Genomic DNA, 26,856 nt, shown 5'->3' on the forward strand with positions numbered 1-26,856 from the left:
ACAGACACCCGAGACAGAAAAACAAACAAAAATCGCACAATTGCAACCACCTAAGACAAAAAAAGAAGTACGCAAAGTACTTGGGCTCCTAAATTTTTACAGGAAATACATTTACAACTTCGCGCACATCGCGACACCGCTAACAAATCTGACAAAGAATGGGTCACCGAACAAAATTGTTTGGACAGAAGTGTGTCAGAATAGCTTTAACCAATTAAAGGCATTACTCTGTTCAGAACCAATTCTTAAATTACCCGACATATCAAAAAGAATTTGTTGTAAGAACTGACGCGTCTGATAAGGGCATCGCAGGTGTACTATTACAGGAACATGAGGGAACTCTAATGCCTTGCTTATATGCAAGCAGAAAATTATTGGACAGAGAATCACGATACTCTGTAATAGAGCGTGAAGGACTGGCCATCGTCTTTGCTTTAAAGACATTCAGCAGATATCTACTGCTAAAAGAGTTTGTGGTCGAAACGGACCATAAACCACTCACGTACATAAGAAATAACAAAATGAATAATAGTAGAGTACTAAGGTGGAGTCTATTTTTGCAAAATTACACTTTCAGTATCTCTCACATACCAGGTTGTGAAAATATTCACGCCGACCTACTTTCTCGATTAGTGTAATGACGTGAGAAGGGTATAACTTAACCTCCCATGCATACTGTTAGTTACCTCGCAAATTATGCCAAATTAGAACACACAAATTCGATAATTTTATTTGTAAACATGATGACCCAACTTAATGTAACATTGAGTATTGTTTGGATATATATACCATACCCATTCATGATTTGGGAAATCTTCTCTTTATCTATTATTGTTATGAATTTTCACTCATTTATGATTAATAATTGAAATGTCAATATTTCATTTACATTTTCATTCATTTCATTTAGTAAATTACCTTCATATCATCGACTTTAATCATGTTTCATTGCCATCATTATTGTTTATCACAATGATTTGTAATCACATTGCCATCATGTCGTTCATCACAATGATTTGTAATCACAATCTTTCATTGTTATTGTCGCCCATTCATATACCTACGTTAATATAAACATTTCCATGTCTAGTTAATAAATAATTTAATTGTAGCACAAATCATAACAATGGATTAATGCTAGAGTATCATGATAGTAAATTTACTTCCGTTTGTAAAATCTATCTTTCCCATAATGGTTAAAGAGTATATTTTAAACGTGGGTGGGGGGTGTCACAGTAAAGATTATTCACAATTATCTTATTAAATTTTATTTTATTGAGAACTGAATTCATCTCACTCCAGTTATATATCGGTAGGCTTAGATAAACTTTACCTTCTAATATTAGATCGTCTTTCCTTTTATAGCCTTCCCTCGAATTAATTTCTAATTAGTGAATACTTTTCGTTCGACATTCTGTCACGTAGCCACTTATTATAAAAGCTGATAGGTCTAACATTTGACACTCACTTTCTCTCCACAATCTATGCCGGACGGCCAGTCACTCTATTCCTATATATATATATTGTAAGATTTTTATCTTTTGGGACTTTGTAGATATTATATCTACACCATTAAGACGCCGGAGCTTTTAACTTTGATTGTATAATCTTCAAGGATCAAACCCAAGCCCGCTGTACTACACTATAACCTCTTACCAATTGCCTGGAAGTGGAATTTTACGAGTCCAATCCTGTTATCAGAGGAATAGATCACCCAAGCCCATCAACTGCCTGGAAACGTAAACTTACGAACCTGACATATTATCATAAGTTACGTAAAATATTCATATCTCTATTTGTAACTGCCACGATCACTGTTTATCTCTTTTAATTAAATTTCATCATTATTTTTATTTCATTGTAAACAAATCGTTAATTGTTTTTCATTTATAGTAACTAGTAAATTCTGGGGCCTCATTCTACATATATCTTTATGCATAGTCGAGTAGCTCTTTACTCACTTGAGACCATGACAACCACCACCACCAGTAACTATCATCACACATACACAGGCAACAGCATTTCGTGAAGGATATCATCACCGCCACATCCACTTCCGATGCAGCGACCGCCACCAGTAACCAGCATCTAAAATACACAGACAGCAACCATGCGTGAAGGATATCATCACCATTACATCCATCACAATTGCTACCACCACCACCAGTAACAACTACCACCACACATAAACAGACAACATAATTACGTGAAAGACATCATTACCATGACACCTATCACCAATGCTACCACCACCACCAGTAACCACCATCACACATAAACAGACAACAGTGTTTCGTGAAGGATATCATCATCACCGCCACATCCACTACCGATGCAGCGACCACCACCAGTAACCAGCATCACAAATACACAGCAACCATGCGTGAAGGATATCAGCACCATTACATCCACCACCAATGCCACCATCACCACCAGTAAACACCATCACAAAAACACTGAAGGATGTCATCACCGCCACATCCACTACCGATGCAGCGACCACCACCAGTAACCACCACCACCAATACATAGACAGCAACCATGAGTGAAGGATATCATCACCACTATAACCATCACCAATGCCACCACCTCCACCAGTAATCGGATTCAATAGTCTGATGTCACGTCGTCCAGCAACGGCGGCCATCGTGGTTCTAAACAAAGAAAATCGGTACTTTTTATTCTCATGCTGGCTAGAACTTTTCATATGTCTTGTGATCAGAATGTGTAAAAGTCAAAACATGATCAGATTTATAATGGGTTTTTTTTTATCTGGATACGCTTTTATGACCGTCGGAGAAATATTTCATAAGGGCGTCCGCCATTGTTCCGATAGTTTAGAGCCAGTTGCTAAGTTGCCATGCGTCATTAGGAAGGAAGTGACGTTACGACTGTGGAAGCGTATTACCATCACATATACACTGACAACAGCATTTGTGAAGGATATATCATCACCGCCACATCCACCGATGCAGCGACCACCACCACAAATACAATGACAACCACATCACGTAAACGACAAACACCACTACCGCAACCACCATCATAAAAACCAACAATGTCACGTGACTATTTATTATATAATTAGTAAGCAATACCTATTTAACTATTTAAGACAGGTATACGAACGAGGAAGTGTTGGAGAAGGTGAGAAAAGGAAGAATACTGATCGATACGATCAGAAAGAGGCAGTTACGGTTTCTGGGACATGTGTTGAGAAGAGACGGAATAGAAAAGTTGGTAACATCTGGGATGATCGAAGGAAAGAAAGCTAGAGGAAGACAAAGAATGACTTATTTAAATAACCTAAGAATGGCCAAGTGTGATTTTAAAAGCAACACAGATTCCATGAGCACCGCACTGGATTGTGATTCGTGGAGACAACTGACCGGCAACGTGTTCAAGAGTACATGCCCACGATGGATGATGATGTTGATCTATTTAAATTATGTTCAAACTCGTATTAAAGGAATTTGATTATCACTGATTGTCACCCTTTGTTATGTCCATCTCATTGGAAGCGTTAAACAAGTCCTCCGTTTGACTAGATACATAATACCTTATGCAACTGATCGTCTGGTTTTAGAGTGATGGCATATTATTTCCTAGCCTAAATTTTATATATGCTGGTCGTCAATGAAGATCCTCCATCCTCGCTCTCTTACGTCCCGTAATCCTAAGAATCTGCCTATACACCCTGCTGCTAAAATAGTTATGCCACCGTATGATTCATTATGTACTTAGTATTACTCGTATTAACTTTGCTGTTCACCCATTTGATAATCTTCCAAAGTAGGTCGAGATGTCACTTCCTGTGTCTTTTATCCCTCGTATCTTTATCTACTACCATGTTGTTTTCTGTCTTTGTTCTCAATTAAGATTTCTTTTTTTCTTCTTTTTTTTTTTCTTTTTTTTTTCTCTTTTTTTTCCCTGATCCTGACTGCGTCCCTTATCTGGGAGGGAGACAGGCAGATGTTTTAGTATCTTTATTATTTTGAGAGATGATATACATATTTTATTTTTCTTGATTGTAAATCATCTCTGTTTCTCAAAATTGTTAGTTTTGAATATATTGTATATTCTAAATATTTGAGTACAATAATTTTCATAGCAGAACCCTGTGCTTGTGCCTGAATGGGGCTTACAGGTAGTGACGGCAAAATAGGCTAGGCCAAGGCTAACACAACAGTTGCAGTTGCATCTAACACAATGCCGGGATTACGATGATCCATGCTTGTAAATTTGATGTGTAGCTGCGTGTAAGCCGTGCAAAGCAATGGCCTACACACTCGGCTGTGGCGAGCGGGCGACACTGCCCGCTGTGTGTGCCCTGGGCTAGGCACATCGACGGATTTCTCCTAGAATTGCCTGTTCCCTGTTTGAACCAGTCCTCTTACTTTTTCATTACTGGGTAGGGTTCCTGACCTCCCATAGTGGTCAGGGAGGTACTTGCTGTGTGTCTTCTATCCCTATATATATAGCTGGGTGGGGTTCCTGACCTCTCATAGTGGTCAGGGAGGTACTTGCTGTGTGTCTTCTATCCCTATATATATAGCTGGGTGGGGTTTCTGACCTCTCATAGTGGGCGGGGAGGTACTTGCTGTGTCTTCTATCCCCCTATATATAGCTGGGTGGTGCTCCTGACCTCCCATAGTGTTCAGGGAGGTATATACTGTGTCTTTTATTCCCCTATATATCTGAAAACTCTGCACTTCCCATAAATCATGGTAGCAGCTTCTAATGGTGCTCACATTACTATGTTATGACGATTGACCCAATCAGCAGCAGCTTCTAATGGTGCTCACACTACAATGTTATGACTATCGACCCAATCAGCAGCAGCTTCTAATGGTGCTCACACTACTATGTTATGACTATCGACCCAATCAGCAGCAGCTTCTAATGGCGCTCACACTACTATGTTATGACTATCGACCCAATCAGCAACAGCTTCTAATGGTGCTCACACTAATGTTATGACGATCGACCCAATCAGCAGCAGCTTCTAATGGTGCTCACACTAATGTTATGACGATCGACCCAATCAGCAACAGCTTCTAATGGTGCTCACACTACTATGTTATGACGATCGACCCAATCAGCAACAGCTTCTAATGGTGCTCACACTACTATGTTATGACGAACGACCCAATCAGCAGCAGCTTCTAATGGTGCTCACACTACTATGTTATGACGATCGACCCAATCAGCAACAGCTTCTAATGGTGCTCACACTACTATGTTATGACGATCGACCCAATCAGCAGCAGCTTCTAAGAGTGCTCACACTACTATGTTATGACGATCGACCAAATCAGCAACAGCTTCTAATGGTGCTCACACTACTATGTTATGACGATGGAACCAATCAACAGCAGCTTCTAATGGTGCTCACACTAATGTTATGACGATCGACCCAATCAGCAGCAGCTTCTAATGGTGCTCACACTGTTATGACGATCGACCCAATCAGCAACAGCTTCTAATGGTGCTCACACTACTATGTTATGACGATCGACCCAATCAGCAGCAGCTTCTAGTGGTGCTCACACTACTATGTTATGACGATTGACCCAATCAGCAGCAGCTTCTAGTGGTGCTCACACTACTATGTTATGACGATTGACCCAATCAGCAGCAGCTTCTAGTGGTTCTCACACTATCATGTTATGACGATCGACCCAATCAGCAGCAGCTTCTAATGGCGCTCACACTACTATGTTATGACGATTGACCCAATCAGCAGCAGCTTCTAGTGGTTCTCACACTACTATGTTATGACGATCGACCCAATCAGCAGCAGCTTCTAGTGGTTCTCACACTACTATGTTATGACGATCGACCCAATCAGCAGCAGCTTCTAATGGTTCTCACACTACTATGTTATGACGATTGACCCAATCAGCAGCAGCTTCTAATGGCGCTCACACTACTATGTTATGACGATCGACCCAATCAGCAGCAGCTTCTAATGGCGCTCACACTACTATGTTATGACGATCGACCCAATCTGCAAATTCCGTACCGCACCATTGCACCGTCGCCAATCCGCCCGGAAGTTTCGTCACAACGCACCGTTCAACTAGATGCTCTGCGGTTTCGGGCTCGTTACCACAACGGGAACATGTTGGACAGGTGGCAAGGCCCCACTTACTGACGCAATGAGCGTGCTGTTAAGCAGGTTCTCCACCGAACCCGATCCAACACGGTGCCCGAATGACGTCGGCCATCCCGGGCTCCACACTACAATATTCTAGTCCATCATGGCGACTGGCGTATTTCATAACCAAAGCCAAGACTTGAGCAATATCCATACGTGCTCAAGGCGTTTTACAGTACAAATGTTCTTTTTATAGATAGTTCGAATATGACGTCACTCAGGTCTTTGTTATTGTTTTTTGCCATCTGCGTTAATGAATAATGCTCACTGAACTGTATTAACCCGACTATAAAAATATAATAGTATGCGATTGGCGAAGAAGCTCATAACATTGTCATCCGGAAGTATAACGGACCAACACACAAAACTGTGTGTATCCATGAACGTTTATAGTCAAGTTAATACAGTTCAGTGAGCATTACTCATAAACGCGGATGGCAAAAACAATAACAAAGACCTGAATGACGTCATCTTCGAACTATCTATAGCCACCAGCAAAATCAACATGTTGAAGTAGACATGAAGTCTGTAAGGTGAGGTTACAATTTTTTTTTCGACATAGACAACGTTATAAACGGTCAGGCACTCATTTTACACCTGAGTACCGTGGGAGAATGAGAGTAAAGAACCTTTTCCAAGAAGTCAACTTTGCGCCTGTCAGAGAAAAACTCGAACCGGGACCTCAAGGATATAAACCAGTTAAATAATAAACAAATACCAGAAAAAAAATTGTAAATTGAAAAAAAATAAATTTTAATCAATAATTTACCATATATTTTCTTTTAATAAAAATTGGTTTAGACTTAATACTGGACAGGCAAAAAATGTGAAAAAAGAATCAATATAAATTATAAAAGAATTAAATCTAATACTGAAGCTAAGCCGAGGAATCTCGGTCTTATGAAAAGGGTTTAAAAGGCAATATTCTATTAAATGAAAGCTAATGCTGTGGTCTCACATATATGATTTGAACGATAACACATGAAGAATACAAGATTTAAAGATAGTATATATATATATATATATATATATATATATATATATATATATATATATATATATAATATATATATATATATATATATATATATATATATATATATATATATATATATGAGTGTTGATGGGTACTTGTAGGTACGAGAGTGCTCGATAACGCTGGTTAGAGCTAATATAAAATATAAATGGAGCGACTGACGACGTGGAGACCACAGAAACATGCGTTTCGGCCATAAATAAGTGAGTGACTCCATTTATATATATATATATTATATATATATATATATATATATATATATATATATATATATATATATATATTCTGACCAATATAAATGCATACGAGTAAAAGACTTCAATATTATCTTTTTTAACAATTTGACAATTGATTCAAATCTAAGCATCAATACAGCTTTGATGTACATAATACCGTTTAAAATCAACATTGTTGAAAACTGCGCAATTTTCTTGATCATCTTAAAGGACACGTGATGTGATTAATAAATAAAAAGGATAAAATAAACTGGCCTAAATTAATATGCAAAATAATATAAAATAAACTTTCTTTAAAAAACCCGAAACGGTTACAAAATAAGATAATAAATTGATCTACACGTTATCCAAACTACTTGAATTGGTCATGTCCCTTGTGACGCGGTGTGGCCGCCATCTTCATCTTTCTCTCCACGTCTGTCTCGACCTTGGGGACTTTGATGACGTCATCATGAAGGGGAACCGGAAGTTTGGGTTTTGTCAAATGAAAGAGATAAAAAATTGGAAACGGGGGGGGGGGGGGGGGGGGGATGGGGGGGGGGATTAAAAAGGAAAAAATAAAAGAAATTAGTTGTCATTTGATCAATGTGAAATTGTGACAATGTTGGGGGAGAAAGGGGATGGTAGGAGGGTTATGTTGTGTTTTTAATGAGTTTATCGTTATCACTAAATTCTTATCTTTATACACACACACACACACACACACACATATATATATATATATATATATATATATATATATATATATATATATATATGTATATATATATATATATATATATATATATATATATAATAAATATATATAAAATCATCATCATCATCATCAACTGTCAGGCCCATTGCAGACATTGGCTATCATGTCCCTCCAACCATATCTGTCCTCAGATCTTCTCAATAGCTCGATTCCTGTTCCTCCTCCACCAATCCATCCGTTCAGATTGTCAATGTAATCTATCCTCTGTCTCCCTCTTCTTTTCTTCCCAGCAACTTTACCCGTAAGCACAATCTTTTCAATTCCTTTATTTCTGTAAATATGTCCGAGAAATTTTAACTGTTTTTTTCTGATGGTGTTTACCAAAGTTGGTTATATATATATATACTAATATTACTGATAGTTGTGCTTTTATTCTTCTGAATTTTTAGGAAACTGAGTAAACAAGCTGGTAAGCGTGTGGAACATGTAGTGATATTATCGTGACAGTGATAAGAATATTATTGATGATGATGATGATCATCATCATCATCATCATCATCATCATCATCATCATCATCATCATCATCATCATCATCATTATCATCATCATAACAACAGCGAAGATACCTTATTCAAACAAACGAAACGAATCTCCTAAAATATAAAATCGATTACTTATATGTTACAGTGAATGACATAATCAGTCGGATGGTGAAAAGGTTTGAACTGAGATATTACCACGTTTAGTTAGAAGGTCAATTTTTAAAAAATCCAAAATGAGTTCTTGTCATAAATGATTAAATCAACCCTTTTTGTACATCTTCGGGAAATATCAAAGCTGACTTTCACTTCTAAATATTTTTTACAGCTAGTTAAGTTGAAAAAGTATAAAATTTGAGAAAAATTACTGGATACCTTTCCCATACATCTGGCAATAACTTCGTGAAAAATCACCCGATTTACTTCAAATAAAGATTAAAATGCTCTGGGGAGCATATTCTTTCAGAAAATGCAATAAAATGCAATCCAAAATTATCACCTTCCGACTAATTACGTCATGCACCGACACATATTATATCACGATACTCACATACAACTCCCTTCTTTCCATTGTTGATGTCATGCTCCCTCTGGGTGGGAACGTAAGGAGGGTGGACAAGTTTTCCCTTGTAAGGAAGGGGAGGTTGAAGGGCCTCAGAGAAACGGTCAGTGTCATACACGCTTACTAGCCCTGGATGGAAGGAAGGAAGAAAGGAAGAATGTAGAAAGAAACAAAGAAAGAACTAAAAAAAAAGAAAGAAAACAAAAGTGGGAAGAATGTAACAAAAAAGCAAAAAGGAACTGAAAGAAAGAAAGGAATTAGAACTCATAAAAGAAATGAAAAAAGAGGGGTAAGGGAGAGTGAAGGTAAAAAAAAAAACAACATTGAGATTTATATAGCGCAATATCCACTAAATGTGCTCAAAGCGCTTTACAAAGGGTCCCTGTTCAACAGCAACATTTAACATGTAGGACGGGACATGCCGCCTGTTAAGCGATATTTAAAATTTTTTCGGACAAAGACAACGCTGTTAACGACCAGATACTCATTTTATACCTGAGTACGGTGAGAGAATGTGAGTAAAGAGTCTTTTCCAAGGACTCAACTATGCACCGAGCGAGGCTCGAACCCAGGACCTTCCGATCCGAAAGTGAGTGTTATACTACAAGACCACATAGCCGCACAATAAGGAATTGAAAGAAAGAAAGGAATTAGAACTTATAAAAGGAAGGGGAAAAGAGAGGTAGGGGAGAGTGTAGGTAAGATAGAAAGAAAGTAAGTAAATAAGAGAGAAAGTAAGGAAGGAAGAAAGAAAGAAAGTAGAAAGAGAGAAGGAGAAGAAGAAGAAGAAGAAGAAGAAGAAGAAGAAGAAGAAGAAGAAGAAGAAGAAGAAGAAGAAGAAGAAGAAGAAGAAGAAGGAATAGAAGTTGAAAAAGAAGAAGATGAAGAAGAAGAAGAAGAAGAAGAAGAAGAAGAAGAAGAAGAAGGAGGAGATTAAGTGGAGGAGGAGGAAGAGGAGGATTGCGACTGTCACTGACCATCGACAAAGCACACCCTACTCCCGTGATGTCCTAACACCTCCTTGATGTGTCGCCACGTACCGCCTATGGCACCTTGACGAATTCTGGGATGAAGACGAGAAATTACAGATAAAATATAGATAGAGTATGCGCCTGAATAAGAAGCTCACAGCAGTGCCATCCGGAAATAATATAACAGACCAAAACACTAAAACTATGTGTAACCATGAACGTTTATAGTCTGGTTAATACAGTTTAGTGAGATTTACTCATAAACGCGGATGGCAAAAAGCAATAACAAAGACCCGAGCGACGTCAACTTCGTTCAAAGCCCTTTACAAGGGGTCCTTGGTCAACAGCAACATTTAACATGAAGGACTGGACATGACGATTTTCCGGACAAAGATAACGCTATTAACGGCCAGGTACTCATTTCATACCTGAATACTTGCGAGAATGTGAGTAAAGCAAGAGCCTTTCCCAAGGACTCAATAACTATAATATGCACCAATTTGATTGTATTCCTTTTAGTGGGTACCTGTGCTTGTGTCTGGGTGAGACTTTTATGTGATCTCAAAGTAAGTACTTTGATAGTGTGCTCTTGGAATCTATATCTATTTCTTATTTGAACCAATTCCCCTTTATCTTACCTTTTTTTGGTGCTTTAATTGTAATTCTAGAACTTTTCACTATCCCATTTTCTTCCTTTTTACTGGCGCTGATATTACATAAATGTGTTGTAAGCGCCGTAAAACCCTTAAAAACATAAAAACAAAACAAGTGATACAAATATAATTAATATAGGGAATGAGAATAGCGGAAGAGTAGCGTCCCTTGATTGGAGGACGTCACCGGCGGAAAAGTTATTAGAGCGAGAACGTCATGTTGGTTGTGTGCATGCGTCTTTCGTCCTCGTTTCCAGTGAAAGCGGCATGAGACACTTCACCGAAAGCGAGGACGAGAGAGACGCATGCGCAAAACCATGTTTACGTTCTCTCTTTAAGGTGAGTCCAACCAATGGACGCTACTCTTCCGCTAATCTCATTCCCTATATGCAAAATAACAAACAAGTTGTTATCGAACCTGGGAAGTCCAGGGTTAGGGTACCGGTAAGCTATCTGATGGGCCAAGTCTGAGTAAGATCTCTTGAAGGTGTCCTCGTAGTCTTTCTTCAGCGCTTCGGTCTCAACGTCCGATACCTCCACCTGGTTAGGACGAAATAAATCATACAATTTCACCTTTAAATTGAGCTTTTATATAGCGCAATAACTATCACTAAATGTGCTAATAATGATAATGGTAATAATAATAATAATAATAATAATAATAATAATAATAATAATAATAATAATAATAATAATACAATAATAATAATAATAATAATAATAATAATAATAATAATAATAATAATAATAATAATAATAATAAATAATAATAATAATAACAATAATAATAATATATCTTTATTGCCCTCAAAATAGTGGCAATTTGTCATTTGGTTACACATTTATAACTCACAATATAATAATAATAAAAAATAAAAATAATAATAACAAATATTTAAAAATGATAATAATAATAATAATAATAATAATAATAATAATATAATAATAATAATAATAATAATATAATAATAATAATAAAAATAATAATAATAAAAATAATAATAATAATAATAATAATAATAATAATAATAATAATAAAAATAATAATAATAATAAAAATAATAATAATAATAATAATAATAATAATAATAAACAATAATAATAATAATACTAAAAATAGTAATAATAATAATAATAATAATAATAATAATAATGATGATGATGATGATGATGCTGAAAGCCATTTACAAGGAGCCCCTGGTCAACATTAACATTTAACATGTAGGAAGGGACATGACATGACGCCTGTTTGGCGATATTACAATTTTTCGGACAAAGACAACGCTGTTAACGGCAGGTACTCATTTTACACCAGGATACGGTGAGAGAATGTGAGTAAAGAGTCTCTTTTCCAAGGACTCAACTATGCGTGAGCGAGGCTCGAACCAGGACATCCCGATCCGAAAGCGAGTGTCATACCACAAGACCGCATAGCCGCGTCCATGACCTTCAACCTCTGTAAAGTGTCGGAACTACGGTAGGGTAAGGACGCTTTGGGTAGCCAATTTCGTAGTTGATGGAAAATTGAGTAGAACATGATATTTGTCAGTTGTTTTTATTTTTGTTTGGTTTTGTTTTGTTTTTTAGATTCTCGATGGAGTATTTTGCGGCTATGTGGTCTAGTGGTATGACACGCTTTCGGATCGGAAGATCCTGGGTTCGAGCCTCGCTCGGCGCATAGTTGAGTCCATGGAAAAGGCTCTGGACTCACATTCTCTCGCCGTACTCAGGTGTAAAATGAGTATCTGGCCGTTAACAGCATTGTCTCTGTCCGAAAGAATTGTACTTTCGCCTAACAGGCGTCATGTCTAGTCCTGCGTGTTAATTATTGCTGTTGATGGAAAATTGAGTAGAACATGATATTTGTCAGTTGTTTTTATTTTTGTTTGGTTTTGTTTTGTTTTTTAGATTCTCGATGGAGTATTTTGCGGCTATGTGGTCTAGTGTATGACACGCTTTCGGATCGGAAGATCCTGGGTTCGAGCCTCGCTCGGCGCATAGTTGAGTCCATGGAAAAGGCTCTGGACTCACATTCTCTCGACGTACTCAGGTGTAAAATGAGTATCTGGCCGTTAACAGCGTTGTCTCTGTCCGAAAGAATTGTACTTTCGCCTAACAGGCGTCATGTCTAGTCCTGCGTGTTAATTATTGCTGTTGGCCAGGGACCCCTTGTAAAGCGCTTTGAGTACTTTAAATGGATATTGCGCTATATATAAGCTCAATAAAATTTAATTTTTAAAATACGTACTGATGGTAACTGTTGAAATCCTCCCACCCCAGTGTACATGACGGGAGCCTGGGAGTTTGCTACTCGGCCCTGGAGTCTCATCCAGTCGTTCATATTACTGTACGTTGTCCTGTTAATAAGGGGGTGGGGGGGGGGGGTGGGAGGTGGATTAGGGTACACATGGTACTGGTGAATATGATGGATGGATGGGTGGATGGATGGATGGGTGGGTGGATGGATGGATGGATGGATGGGTGGATGGGTGGATGGGTGGATGGATGGATTGGTGGATTTGTGGATATGGATGGATGGGTGGATTGATTGGTGGATGGATGGATGGATGGATAGATGGATGGATGGATGGATAAATAGATAAATGGATGGATGGATGGAAGGATGGATGGATGGATTGATTGGTGGATTGGTGGATGGATGGATGGATGGATGGGTGGATTGGTGGATGGATGGATGGATGGGTGAATGGATGGATAGATGGGTGGGTGTGTGGATGGATGGATGGATGGATGGGTGGGTGAATAGATGGATGGATCGATGGATGGATGGGTGGGTGAATAGATGGATGGATGGATTGATGGATGGATTGATGGATGGATGGATGGATGGGTAGATTGGTGGATGGATGGGTGGATGGATGGATGGGTGGATTGGTGGATGGATGGATGGATGGATGTATGGGTGGATTGGTGGATGGATGGATGGATGGATGGATGGATGGATGGATGGATGGATGGGTGGATTGGTGGATGGATGGATGGATGGATGGATGGATGGATTGGTGGATGGATGGATGGATGGGTGAATGGATGGATAGATGGATGGGTGGGTGGATGAATGGATGGATGGATGGATGGATGGATTGGTGGATGGGTGGATGGATGGATGGATGGATGTATGGATGGATGGATGGATGGATTGCAGGATGGATGGATTGCAGGATGGATGGATGAGTGGATGGGTGAATGGATGGATAGATGGATGGGTGGGTGTGTGGATGGATGGATGGATGGATGGATGGATGAATGGGTGGATGAATGGATGGATGGATGGATGGATGGATGGATGGATGGGTGGATGGGTGGATGGATGGATGGATGGGTGGATGGGTGGATTGGTGGATGGATGGATGGATGTGGTGGATGGGTGGATTGGTGGATGGATGGTGATGGAGTGGTGAATGATGGATGGATGATGGATGGATGGTGGATGGGTGGGGATAATGGATGGATGGATGGGTGGATGGATTGATGGATGGATGGTGGATGGGGATTGGTGGTGGATGTGGATGGATGGATGGGTGGATTGGTGGATGGATGGTGGATGATGGATGGATGATGGATGGGATGGGATGGGATGGATGGATGGATGGTGGTTGGATGGATGGATGGAGATGGATGGATGATGGATGGTGGATGGTGGATGGATGGATGGATGGATGGTGGATGATGGATGGATGGATGGATGATGGGTGATATGGATGGATTGGATGGTGTGGATGATGGATGATGATGGATGGAGATTTGAGGTATGGATGGATGGATGGATGTATGGATGGATGGATGGATGGATTGGGATGGATGGATTGGGATGGATGGATGGGTGGATGTGGATGGATGGATGAGATGGATGGGGTGGTGTGTGGATGGATGGATGGATTGGATGGAGGATGGAGATGGATGATGGTATGATGGTGGATGGATGGGATGGATGGATGGATGGATGGTGGATGGTATGGATGGATGATTGGATGGTGGATGGTTGATGAGTGAATTGGAGTGGTGATGAGGATGTGGATAAAGGATGGTTGGTGGATGGATGGAATGTGTGTGGATGGAGGATGGTGTGAATGGATGGTAGATGGATGGGTGAGTGGATATGATGGATGGATGGATGGATGGATGGTAGGGATGGGTGGATGGTATGGATGAATGGATGGATGTGGTGGATGGATGGATGGTGATGGGATGGATGGATGGTGGTGGATGGATTGGAGTGGATGGGATGGATGTGATGGATGGATGGATGGATGGATGGGAAAGGATGGGTGGATGGATGATGGATGGATGGTGGTGTGGATGGATGGATGGGGTGGAGGTTGGTGGATGGATGGATGGATGGATCGGTGGATTGGTGGATGGATGGGTGGATGGATGAGATGGGTGGATTGGTGGATGGTGGATGGATGGATGTGTGGATGGATTGGGATGGATGGATGGAGGGTGATGGGATGGATAGATGGATGGGTGGGTGGATGAATGGATGGATGGATGGATGGATGGATGGTGGATGGATGGATTTGGATGTATGGTGATGGATGGATGGATGGATTGCAGGATGGATGGATTGCAGGATGGATGGATGGGTGGATTGTGAATGGATAGATGGATGGATGGGTGGATTGGTGGGTGGATGGATGGATGGATGGATGGACAGATGGCTGTATGGATAGATGGTTAATAAATTATGGATGGTTGGATGGATTGATGAATGAATAATGGCAGGGTGATAGAGAGATGAATGGATAACAAGATGGTTTGGGATGAATTTGTCAGGGTAGATTGTTGAATGGATGTGTAGTGGATGGATAAATGATAGTTTCATGGATGAATGGATTGGATTGATGGATGTCAAGAAGGATGGGTGGATGGATTAATGGATGAATGGAGAGATGTGTGGGTGGATGGAGCGATGAATGGATGAATGGGTAGATGGATGAGTGGATGGATGAGGGGATGAATGGAGGAAGAGAAGAAAGATGGAAGGACATATGGATTGGTAGGTGGATGAGTGGATTGATTGATGGATGAGAGGCTAAAACAATGCTGGATGATTGGATGAATGAAGAAAGGGGCCTTTATTTTAACTGGTGGCTAAATTTGTCATATGTGTAACGGAATGAAGGATATATCCAAATTTAAAATGGCATATGAATACATTAAAATAGATAAATAGAAATAGATAAATAGGTAGATATATTCATTAATTAATTAATTAACAAATAAATAAATATATATATGAATAAACTTTATTTATCCATCAGGAAATATGTTTAAAATTGGAAACAACGAATACAAAGATTTGTTTGTTTGAATAAGATACAGATCGTTGAGCATAGAATAGAGCAATTTATTGATTGATAGAAGAAAAAAAAAGCAAGGATGAATAACGATTTCTAAGTTTTATTCGTGGTTGTGGGCATTGGAGTAGATGGGGTAGTTACTACGTAATAGATCTGATAACCGGACGGAAAATAAATGGGCTTGAAATTTTGGACAAAATGTTTGCGTTGGTTTGAGAGTAGGCCGTAGTGACAAATTTGATTGTCAAACCTGCAAATAAGTAGTACCTACACTATCTACACTTTGGGTCGTCAATCTTGTAGTTGATGGAAATTTGAGTAGAACATTATATTTGTCAGTTGTTATTTTTTTTTTTCTGTGTTTATTTTTTTTTTTCATTTTGGTCTTATGTCGTTGTTTTTGTTTTGTTTTGTTTTGTTTGTTTTGTTTTGTTTGTTTTTGTTTTGTTTTTTTGTTGTTGTTTTTTTGTTATTTGTTTTTTTCTTTTGCGGATGGGGAGGAGGGGATTGGGGGGGGGGTTGTTTTGTTTTGTTGGTTTTTTTTTGTTGGTGGTTTTTTTTTTTTGGGGGGGGGGGTGGCTTTTGAAAAAAAAACTGGACCTGATGTAAATTTCGACTTCATCATTGTTTTAACATTAGCAAGCTTTTAATTATCAATTTTATTTTTCGGTATGCAATAAATATTAAAATGAGAATCAAGCACACGAAAGCACGGAAAAGCACCATTACAAAACACGGTGCATAGCAGCCAATGTCATCGTAGACAACACATCCAATACTTTGGATCTCTCAACCATTTTCTGTTTGTTTTACATCTTGCCGATGGGTGAAGTATCTTAAAGCATAATTTGTGTTTATTTGTTGGGAAGGCCTTCCCCAGTATCTTTTTTTAAATAATGTTCTAGTAGGGGGTAGGGGGGTTTGGGAGGGGGAAACTTTTTTTATAATGTTCTAGTAGGGGGTAGGGGGGTTTGGGAGGGGGAAACTTTTTTTATAATGTTCTAGTAGTGAGTTTGGGAGGGGGGGGGGAACTTTTTTCATAATGTTATAGTAGGGGGTAGGAGGGTTTTGGAGGGGGAAAACTTTTTTATAATGTTCTAGTAGGGAGTTTAGGAGGGGGGGAGACTTTAAAAACCCCAAACCCCATACTAGAACAAGAATACTGAGGACGTAGGAGCTTTCGGAAGGCCTCCCATTCAATTTGTTATGATATAGAAGCATTTTTAAAACTCCAGAACAAACCTTGATAGATTAGTGAAAGTTTAAAATGTCCTAATTTGACCTTTGTTTTGATTCTCGGCCGCCATTTTGATTTTTGAAGTATTGAAAGGTAGTGCAAAGCAGTCCTAAATATTTTTTTTTTGTCTATTAGGTAAAGGTGATAGGGTGTTTGTTTTTCCTATTAGGGTTAGTTACAAGTACAAGGTTGTAGTTTTTCTTAGGATTAGTTCATGGAATATTTGGGTTATTTCCCTTAGCACGATGAACTTTCGGAAGGCCTCCCTAAAATGGACGTTTCAGGTTTCCCCTTTATCAACAAAACAGGATGAAAGAAACACTACAGACGAATGAGATAATGTGGCAGTATCGTTGTTAAGAGGGAAAAAAAAACATTGATGGGCAGGAAATAGTATGCTCCTGTAGTTGGTATGGAGAGGGTTAAGGGATTTTGCCAACGTGCACTTATTTCCAGGTCTGATAACCCAATTCATTATGGGCTCATTGTTGTAATGGAAATCTCAAAAAGATATACGCAAATTATTGTCCATTTCAACAATATTAAACTAAACCCCAAAGGATGTTCGGATGTCAGCCCTGCCTATATGTATACGTCGCTTTTTGCCATTTCCTGTAAATGGGATTTGAGCCTGAAACATTCTGTGCTTGATATTTTGTTCATTTTTGCAAACCCCCAACTCCTAGCAGATTAGTATTCAGAGTGGTGGAAGTGGATGGCATCGATTGCGGAACGTCCCTCTCGCGGCCAGGCGGCGTTGTCGTAATAGTAGGGTCATATGTTCGAACCCTCATCATCGCCGCAAACTTTTTATGTATACTCAATAGGATTCAATAACCCGATGTCACGTCGCCCAGCAACGGCGGTCATCATGGTTCTAAACAAAGAAAATCGGTACTTTTTATTCATCATGCTGGCTAGAACTTTTCAAATGTCTTGTGATCAGAATGGGTAAAAGTCAAAACATGATCAGATTTATAATGTGTTTTTTTTTCCTCTGGATACGCTTTTATGCTCGTCGGAGAAATATTTCATAAGGGCGGCCGCCATTGTTCCGATAGTTTAGAGCCAGTTACTAAGTTACCATGCGTCATTACGAGGGAAGTGACGTCACGACTGTTGAGCGTATTGTCTTCTGGCACTTATCTACTCACTACATTCTTGTTCGTATTGAGACATAGAGGATGTTGCATCCTTAGTCCAAATTGTATTGCTATTAGAAACCTCCATAATAAATGAATATTTACTTATTATTAAAGGCAGTCAAGCATTCCTCCTTGCTTTGTTGTAGTTCGATATTCTCTTTCTTCGCAGTATTTTTTAAAATAACATTTACGATGGTCAAATATTTGGGGGATTTTTTTTTCTTTTCTTTTTTTTTTTTGGGGGGTTTGTTTTTTTTTTAATGGTTTTTAGTTTTTGTTTTGTTTTGTTTTGTTTTGCTTTGTTGTTGTTGTTTTTTTTTTGTTGTTGTTTTTTCTGTTTGTTTTTGTTTTGTTTTGGGGGGTTTGTTTTGGTTTTTTGTTGGTTTTTTGGGGGATTTTTTTTGTTTTGTTTTTTTTTGTTTGTTTTTTGGGGGTTTTTTTTGTGCTTTCCTGTGTTATATCAATAGTATTTAAGTAATCATTAAAATTTACTGGTCAAAAGTATTTAATAAAAATCTATTTTCTATGTCTGCTTCCCAGTGATGCATGAATACACTTGAAGTAATTACTATTTACAAGGCAATACCTATTCCATTTCACATTTAATTTATCTTCCATCTTGTTTCCCTGTGTCACATTAATACCATTGAAGTAAACATTAATTACGAGTCAAATATTTTTCTCTTTTTTCTCTTCAAATTTGTTTTCATTATAATTTACAGTGTTGAAGTAAACATTGATAATTAGTTAACACTATCCGTTTGTATAATTAATCTTTTTTTGTTTGTTTTTTGTTTTGTATTTGTCTTTTGTTTTTGTTTTTTGGTTTTTATTGGATTTTTCCTTTTTTTTCATTTTTTTTTTTTTTTTGCTTCCCAGTGTTATATTGAAGTAAACATTCTTTACTAGTTAAAATTATTTCTTTTGAAATTTTTCTTTTTTTTTTTCTTTTTGCTAACCTCGGTTATATATTGATAGTATTGAAGTAAACATTGTTTACTAGTCAAAACTATTCCAATCATTTCTTTTTTTCTCTTTGTTTCCCTGTGTTATATTAATAGTATTAAAGTAAACATTATTTCCAAGTAAAACTATTTCGTTTAAATGTTATCTTCCATTTTATTTCCCCATGATATACCGAAGCCATCGTTAAGTTAAAGCCTGGCACTGACCAAAAAATGACGTCAAAATGCCAGTCTTTTGCCACAAAAGAAAACAAATCGTGAGTTGTATTCAATAGTTCAACCAATGAAATAACTTGCTTCCTAACAAGCTCTACTAACGACAACTCACTAGACGCTACACAAACCTAAAAAAATGACGTCAAACTGCCAGTCCTAGAGGGTTCTCGTGTCAGGCTATAGATAGTATGCGCTTGGCTAAGAAGCTCATAACATTGCCATCCGGAAGTATAACGGACCAACACACAAAACTGTGTGTATCCATGAACGTTTATAGTCAGGTTAATACAGTTCAGTGAGCATTGCTCATAAACGCGGATGGCAAAAAAACAATAACAAAGGCCTGAGTGACGTCATCTGCATACTATCTATAGATTAACGATGGCTACGGATATACCAAACCATTGAAGTAAACATTATTTACAAGACAAATCCTTTTCACTTTTTATCTTCGATTTTGTTTTTCTGAGTTAAATTGATAGTATTGAAGTAAACATTATTTATTAGTCAAAACAATTTCCTTTAAAATATACCTTGTTTTGTTTCCCATTGTTATTTTGATGGCTTTACAGTAAACATTGTATAAACTATTTCTTTTGAAATTTATCCTCGTTTTAACAATCGTTTTGCTTCCCTGTGTTATATTGATAGAACTTACGTAAACATTAATTATTAGTCAAAGCTTTTAAACAGAACATTTCGGGCTCAAAAGCCTTCAATGTTATTGTCTGAAGAAGGGTTTTGAGCTCGAATCGTTTCGAGTTTTTTATGTTGTTTTTTGTTTTTTTTTTGTTTTTCTGTTGGGTTTTTTTTTTTGTTTTTTGTTTTTTTTTGTTTTGTTTTTTTTTTTGCTTTTTGGTTTGTTTTTTTTCTCTTTTGAAGCTGATATATCCATTTTTTGTATATTATTATTATAATTTTTACAGCTTTTGTATCGTTGTGACCGTAAACCATTGTATATTTCACCCCCGTTTCTAAGACCGACATCAATCTGATGACAAAGATGTTACAAAGTACCCTGCTGTATTTTGATCAACTAATACAACATCGCTTGTGACCAACCAAAATAATATATGGTTGGATATCGTACAATAATATAGAGACGCATTTGATAAACTGTTATTGTTTACATTCCGTTAAACATTATTACCGTGTGGTAAAAGAATAAAAAAAGGAGAAAGTTTACGGTCATAAACTATTGATATCATCACGCTAAAACGACGAGATCGAGAAATCACGATTGTTGTTGTTGTTGTTAAATCGAGCAGGTCGTCTCAACCTCGCTCTACTGTAAATTAATGACTGGAGGAGGAAAATATAGAACACTACCCAAAGACAAAAACACCATTCTTCACTATTCAAATTGAAGTTGTCTTACTCCAAAATTGATTGAATAGAAGACGAAACCCGTAATTATTCAATTGATCTTCAAGTTGCTTCAAGATATACCATTGGGGTCCTTAATCAAACGTCCTTAAATAACTTGTTAAATCAAAGCATCAAATAAATAACGTTGTTTGGTATTGTTTGTTATCTTTAAAAAGAAGAATTTAAAAATTAAGACTGTTTAATTTGAAATCGTATTATTGCATCCAATCCAGATATTACTTTTAATTATTTTGTTTAAAGTAGAATACATCGGGGATAAAAACAAAATGTCTGGAATTCATTCATCTTTGTGTGGAGTCGAGGTCACTCCAGGAACGGTGGGATTTCCTGATCAGGCTCGGGTTGGATATCTGACCATCAAGCCGCCTTTGTCGTACACGTACGAGTTGACGCCGAAAACGTACAAGTCTGGTTTCAGCTCAAAGGGGAAGATCATTGGCCGTAACGAAATGATACCGTATCCGGGGGAGTTGCCGAAATATCACAATATTCCTTTTCTGAGGAACGTGGAGTGGGCAGGGGGTTTGGGCACCGTAAACACCCATCCGACGAATCTGGGCAGCGGCGGTGTCGGCAATAATGTGAACGGAACGATCTCCAAACATCACGACATCACCACCACCTCGGATATCGACGAATATTTCACCGCGGATAACGACGAAGGCTACCGCCAGTGGGAAGCGAAGCGCTCGATGACCTGCGAAACGGAAGTGGCCACCGCGATGGAACCGTTACCGGAAGTTTGCTTGGGCTCGGAGAAAAGAGGAGAGATCGAGAAACGGTTAGCGGACAACGCTTACCACTACACGCCTGTTCAGTTCCCGACGACCAACCATACATACGGGAGCTACCTCGACCTGAACAGGAACTACCCGACTGTCAGACAACTCCGGCCGAAAAAGCCGAGCACGATCTTATTGGTCAAATTCCCGTCGGTAAACCCCGAGAAATCGGAAGAGTTCCTCATCTCGACGATGCTCGGGATAGACATCAAGAGCTTGTCGTCCAAAACACAAAACAACGTATCGTACAACCCACCCCAGTCCTTGGCCACGATGGGCCAGCGACAGAAGTGTCAAACATTCCCGGCATATTGCCCGACAGGTCTCGAAATTAACCGTATCCCGTCCACGACCCGATCTCTCTTCTCCACGATGGCGCACCAGCAGCTGTTCACCAGACCGATGCGCACTCCCTTGGGGAAAATCCGAACCTTGGAAAGGCAACAACTGTGCATGCCTTATCGAACTGTTCCTGCGAAAGTCTCGAAAACGCCGGGGTACATTTGTGTGGAAGCACAGGAACTCTTGTGTTAGCATGGATGGAGGTGGACGATGAGGGGGGTGGGGGTGGAGGGGGAGAAGAGAGAGAGAGAGAGAGTGGGGGGGGGGGGGAGGGAACGGAAAGAGGCAACAAATAAATGTGAAGGAGAAAGAAAGCTAAGTAAGTGAATATCTGAAATGGAAGAGGGAGAAAGTGAGTGATATGAGATATTCGGGGAATAAAGGAAAGAGAAAGTGAGAAAGATAGAAGTAGAAATAGTGAGAGAGAGAGAGAGAGAGTGTGTGTGTGTGTGTGAGAGAGAGAGAGAGACTCTGTGTGTGTGAGAGAGAGAGAGTATGTGTGTGTGTGTTAATGATTTGCTATTGTGTGACAGACAAGAGTATGGTAAGAAAACAACGATTTACGTCATATTAGAAGGGTTGCGTAGCATATCTTGTGAAAGGAAATTAATATTGAAAAGTATATGATTTCATTAATATTGATAAATAATGTTTTTGTTGTAGATGATGATGATGATGTTGATGATGATGATGATGATGATGATGATGATGATGATGATGATGATGATGATGATAAAAAATACTCGTAATGCATTGCAAAAAAAAAACAACAACAAGAAAAAACCTTTGATTGTTCTAATTATTTCTAGATGTTCAAATTCATGAATTTCAATTTTTATTTTCTTCATTCTAATATTTTTTTTCCGATTTGATTTTTGAAATGCAATATTGTGATATATTATTTTGTTTCATTACTTTGTCGTTTGAAATTTGTTTAGAACTCTGTGTTGTTCTATTTTACACACAAATGATATTGATTGGCAAATTTGTGTAGAACTCTGTGTTGTTTTATTTTACACACAAATGATATGAATTGGCAAATTTGTTTAGAACTCTGTGTTGTTTTATTTTACACACAAATGATATTGATTGGCAAATTTGTTTAGAACTCTGTGTTGTTTTATTTTACACACAAATGATATTGATTGGCAAATTTGTTTAGAACTCTGTGTTGTTTTATTTTACACACAAATGATATTGATTGGCAAATTTATATTGAAACGATTTGTGCTTGTTGTTGTTAAAATTATATGATATAACATGATTTAATGCTATTGTCATCGACATTTTTGGCTGTTGAAGATTTCCGGTTTTATTTGGATTATAGTTTATTGGTTTCGTTTCTAAACAATCTTCTTCTTACTCTCCTATTCCTCCTTCTCATCCTCCTCACCCTTCTCCTCCTCCTCCTCCTCCTGCTCCTCCTCCTCATCTTCCTCAACCTATTCGTTCTCTTCTTTTTCCATTTCTTCTTTTCTTCTTCTTCTTCTTCTTCTATCTTCTTCTTCTTCTTCTTCTTCTTCTTCTTCTTTTTCTCTTCTTCTTCTTCTTCTTCTTCTTCTTCATCATCATCATTATCATCTCATCTTTCATCTTCTCCTTCTCCTCATTGTGATTATCATCATCGTCGATGTCATTGTCACCATTGCCATCTTTACTGTCATTATCATCATTATTTTCATCACATCCATCATCGCTATTATCAACATCATTTTCAGTAGTAGTAGTAGTAGTAGTAGTAGTAGTAGTAGTAGTAGTAGTAGTAGTAGTAGAAGTAGTGTCAGCATCTTTATATTTATGATTTTATTATTATCCTCATAATTATCATTATCATCGTTATCATTCTTGCGATTCCCCTCACCATCAGCATGTTCTTGTATCATACAGTACAAGGTACATGTTGGTTAAAATTATCATGACATTAAATCTATAGCAGTTTCCATTTGTATCTATGTAAATTATGATTACTATTAAAATTCTCAACGAAAATAAATTTGATCCATATTTAAATATGTTTTACAGTATTCTTTGCTTAATTCAAGTTTCATATTTTCATTAACCCTATCGAGCTTGCTGGTGCGCGATGGAAATAAAAAGTTCAGATTCCAAGACACAGGTTCAAGTATTCAATAGAATAATTTCATAGAGTTTATTCTTCAGAGCCGTACGGTTTTTGCTTCGTACCCAAATGGTACCGAGTTCGACTACCCGCCTCGTTGTGTGGCCTTGAGCAAGTCACCTCGCTCTAGTTCACTTTGCGGCGCTGCACTGCGGCTAACGCCTGGATTATTCCCGTCTTCCCTTGGGATAGACCCTAAAGACAAATTTCCCCCTGGGGATGAATAAAAGGAATTATATTTTTATATATTTATATATTCCATCTCTCATTCTTTTTTTTTATTTTGGTGAAATTCGATTACAAGGCATTTAATAAAAAAAATTTGAGCTTTTATATTGATAGAACGATTTACACTGAACATGCTCAAAGCGTTTTACAAAGGTTGCATTTAACATGCAGAACAAGACATGACGCTTGTGAAGCGCTATTACTTATTACTATTGATGGAAACAAATTTTACTAACTGGAAAATAGTTTTATAAAACAGCCTGACACACTCGAAGTAACACACACATTCACGACAAGCGGCCATAGCGACAGCGCAGCCATATTAATTCATGACACAACAACGTTGTATATGGCCAAGCACTTGTTTTTATACATGAGTACTGTGAGAAAGTGTAAGTGAAGACACTTTTTGCTGTTCAGAGCTGGACTCGAACCCTGACTCTACTGGCCCAAAGGCAATTTTCATACCGTGCGGCTATGCGGTCTAGTGGTATGACACTCGCTTTCGGATCGGAAAGTCCTGGGTTCGAGCCTCGCTCGGCGCATAGTTGCGTCCTTGGAGAAGGCTCTTTACTCACATTCTCTCACCGTACTCAGGTGTAAATGAGTACCTGGCCGTTAATTAACAGCGTTGTCTCTGTCCGAAAATATTGTAATATCGCCTAACAGGCGTCATGTCCTGTCCTATTAAATGTTAAATGTTGCTGTTGGCCAGGGACCCCTTGTAGAGCCAAGAAACTCAAATCACTGCATGGTGAACAGGAAAGGGGTGGGTGAGGGGTGGGGGGGGGGGGAGTTAAAAATTTGAACTATATCAAGATTGAGGTCCTCCCTTTGCGTATGAAGCGTCTCGGCCACAAAATGTGAGTGAAAATTTGCATTCTATTATATATATATATATATTATATATATTATATATATAATATTTATTATATATATATATATATATATATATATCTCAAGAATAAGTAGGGGGATGGGGAGAGGGGGGGGGGGGGTTTATTGAAGAATACTAGACAGCAATAGTGTTATTAGTCGTCCCCTACTCCACTGTTAGATATTGAAGAAAAAAAGAGAGGAGAGAGATATATATAGATATATAGACACACACACACACACACACAACACAAAAAGAGAGAGAGAGATGAGAGAGAGAGAGAGAGAGAAAGAGAGAGAGAAATAAGAAAGAGAGAGAGAGAGAATGAAAGTGGGAGAACGGAGTGGACTGATGCGTTTCAAAGTTATATTTAAATAGAGGGGAATGATAAATTAAAAGGCCAAAGGCCGAAACGTCGTTTGTTCATTCATGAGTCAGATTTACTCCTTTTATCTTTATCTCCATTTTATTGACTCATTTAGGCACCTCTATTTATTAGTTTTACTACCAACTGAGCTATTGAATAAACATAAATATGAAAACAAAGTCTAAATCACCAAAACTTGAAAAAAGCTTTTATTTTAAAAATTCGATTTTCTGAGATGTCATTCGATGATTAATTGAACACTTTAACTAGTGCTTGGACCCATTTCGTTTCGTTGTTGCTACTTTCAAAGTATAAATAAAGAATTGCTGTTACGCATTCATTCTTAATTGACGATAAACTGTGACGCATTCATCTCAACGACGAGCTGTGACGCATTTGCGTAATCCGACGCCGTATTTTGGTTTCCCTTGGGCGTTATCTGTGTATGGAAAATATCTGGTGAAAGAAATGGGGAGAGATCAAAAATTAATAGTCAGACACAAATTATATATTATGACCCTTCGCCTCAAAATGGTATTAAGTCGGGTTGGTTAAGATCGTTGAAAATTGAGTATATAGCCAGGAATATCAGACTTGTGTTGAGTTTATGTGTTTTATTGAGGAGAATGGATACCATATTTTAGGGTGATAATGCCAACAATTTATATTTTTGACCAGTTTAACATTAAATTCGGCTTTTAAGCATCTGGTTCGTTCCGACATAAAACCGTTTTGAGACGATGGTTAACAAATATGATACTGATGTGGAGATTTGGATTGAGATGGTTCGGGAGTACACACATACATTTTTATACATTATTTAGTGATATGGGGGGGTCCCGATAGCTCAGTTGTTAGGGCACTCGCTTCACACGCAAAGCAAAGGGACCAAGATCGATCCCGGGTGCAGTCGAGTTATTTTCCGAACCCACCACCCCGACCCCCCCCCACCCACCCCCCCGACCCCCGCTGTCAACCCAGCAGTAAATGGGCAGCTAGATTTGTTAGAT

The 26,856-nt window shown here is 38.2% G+C and overlaps 3 protein-coding genes across 9 annotated transcripts in view; 1 reads left to right on the top strand and 2 right to left on the bottom strand.

The window, feature by feature from the left end:
- Nucleotides 1-7,447: 7,447 nt before the first annotated feature.
- The window catches only part of LOC144978146 (uncharacterized), an 87,567-nt gene continuing 68,158 nt past the window's right edge, over nt 7,448-26,856 (bottom strand). For 5 of the 7 annotated variants that reach the window (XM_078923815.1, XM_078923814.1, XM_078923812.1 and 2 more), the window contains exons 3-7: nt 13,104-13,212; nt 11,274-11,395; nt 10,209-10,294; nt 9,220-9,360; nt 7,448-7,867 (exon numbers count right to left, since the gene is read on the bottom strand). In XM_078923815.1, coding sequence (XP_078779941.1) covers nt 7,785-7,867; nt 9,220-9,360; nt 10,209-10,294; nt 11,274-11,395; nt 13,104-13,212 — 541 coding nt within the window. In that variant the 3' untranslated portion in view covers nt 7,448-7,784. The remainder of the gene's footprint in view (nt 7,868-9,219; nt 9,361-10,208; nt 10,295-11,273; nt 11,396-13,103; nt 13,213-26,856) is intronic. The other 2 variants (XM_078923816.1, XM_078923817.1) reach the window with 1 other exon arrangement.
- On the top strand, nt 16,807-23,469 carry LOC144978142 (uncharacterized). The gene is made up of 2 exons (XM_078923807.1): nt 16,807-17,005; nt 20,669-23,469. The coding sequence occupies exon 2, from the start codon at nt 21,398-21,400 to the stop codon at nt 22,445-22,447; it is 1,050 nt and encodes a 349-aa protein (XP_078779933.1). The 5' UTR covers nt 16,807-17,005; nt 20,669-21,397; the 3' UTR covers nt 22,448-23,469.
- The window catches only part of LOC144978145 (uncharacterized), a 7,123-nt gene continuing 6,309 nt past the window's right edge, over nt 26,043-26,856 (bottom strand). The window contains exon 5 of the mRNA XM_078923810.1: nt 26,043-26,302. Within this exon, the coding sequence (XP_078779936.1) occupies nt 26,221-26,302 (82 nt within the window). The 3' untranslated portion in view covers nt 26,043-26,220. The remainder of the gene's footprint in view (nt 26,303-26,856) is intronic.

The sequence above is a fragment of the Berghia stephanieae genome, chromosome 8 (assembly GCF_034508935.2).
Source record: "Berghia stephanieae isolate SIO BIC M18660-M18661 chromosome 8, UCSD_Bste_1.3, whole genome shotgun sequence".
NCBI classification, from domain to species: Eukaryota; Metazoa; Mollusca; class Gastropoda; order Nudibranchia; family Aeolidiidae; genus Berghia; species Berghia stephanieae.

Coding starts and splice junctions, on each gene's coding strand:
- LOC144978142 (XM_078923807.1), top strand. CDS start 21,398: ATGTCTGGAATTCATTCATCTTTGTGTGGAGTCGAGGTCACTCCAGGA.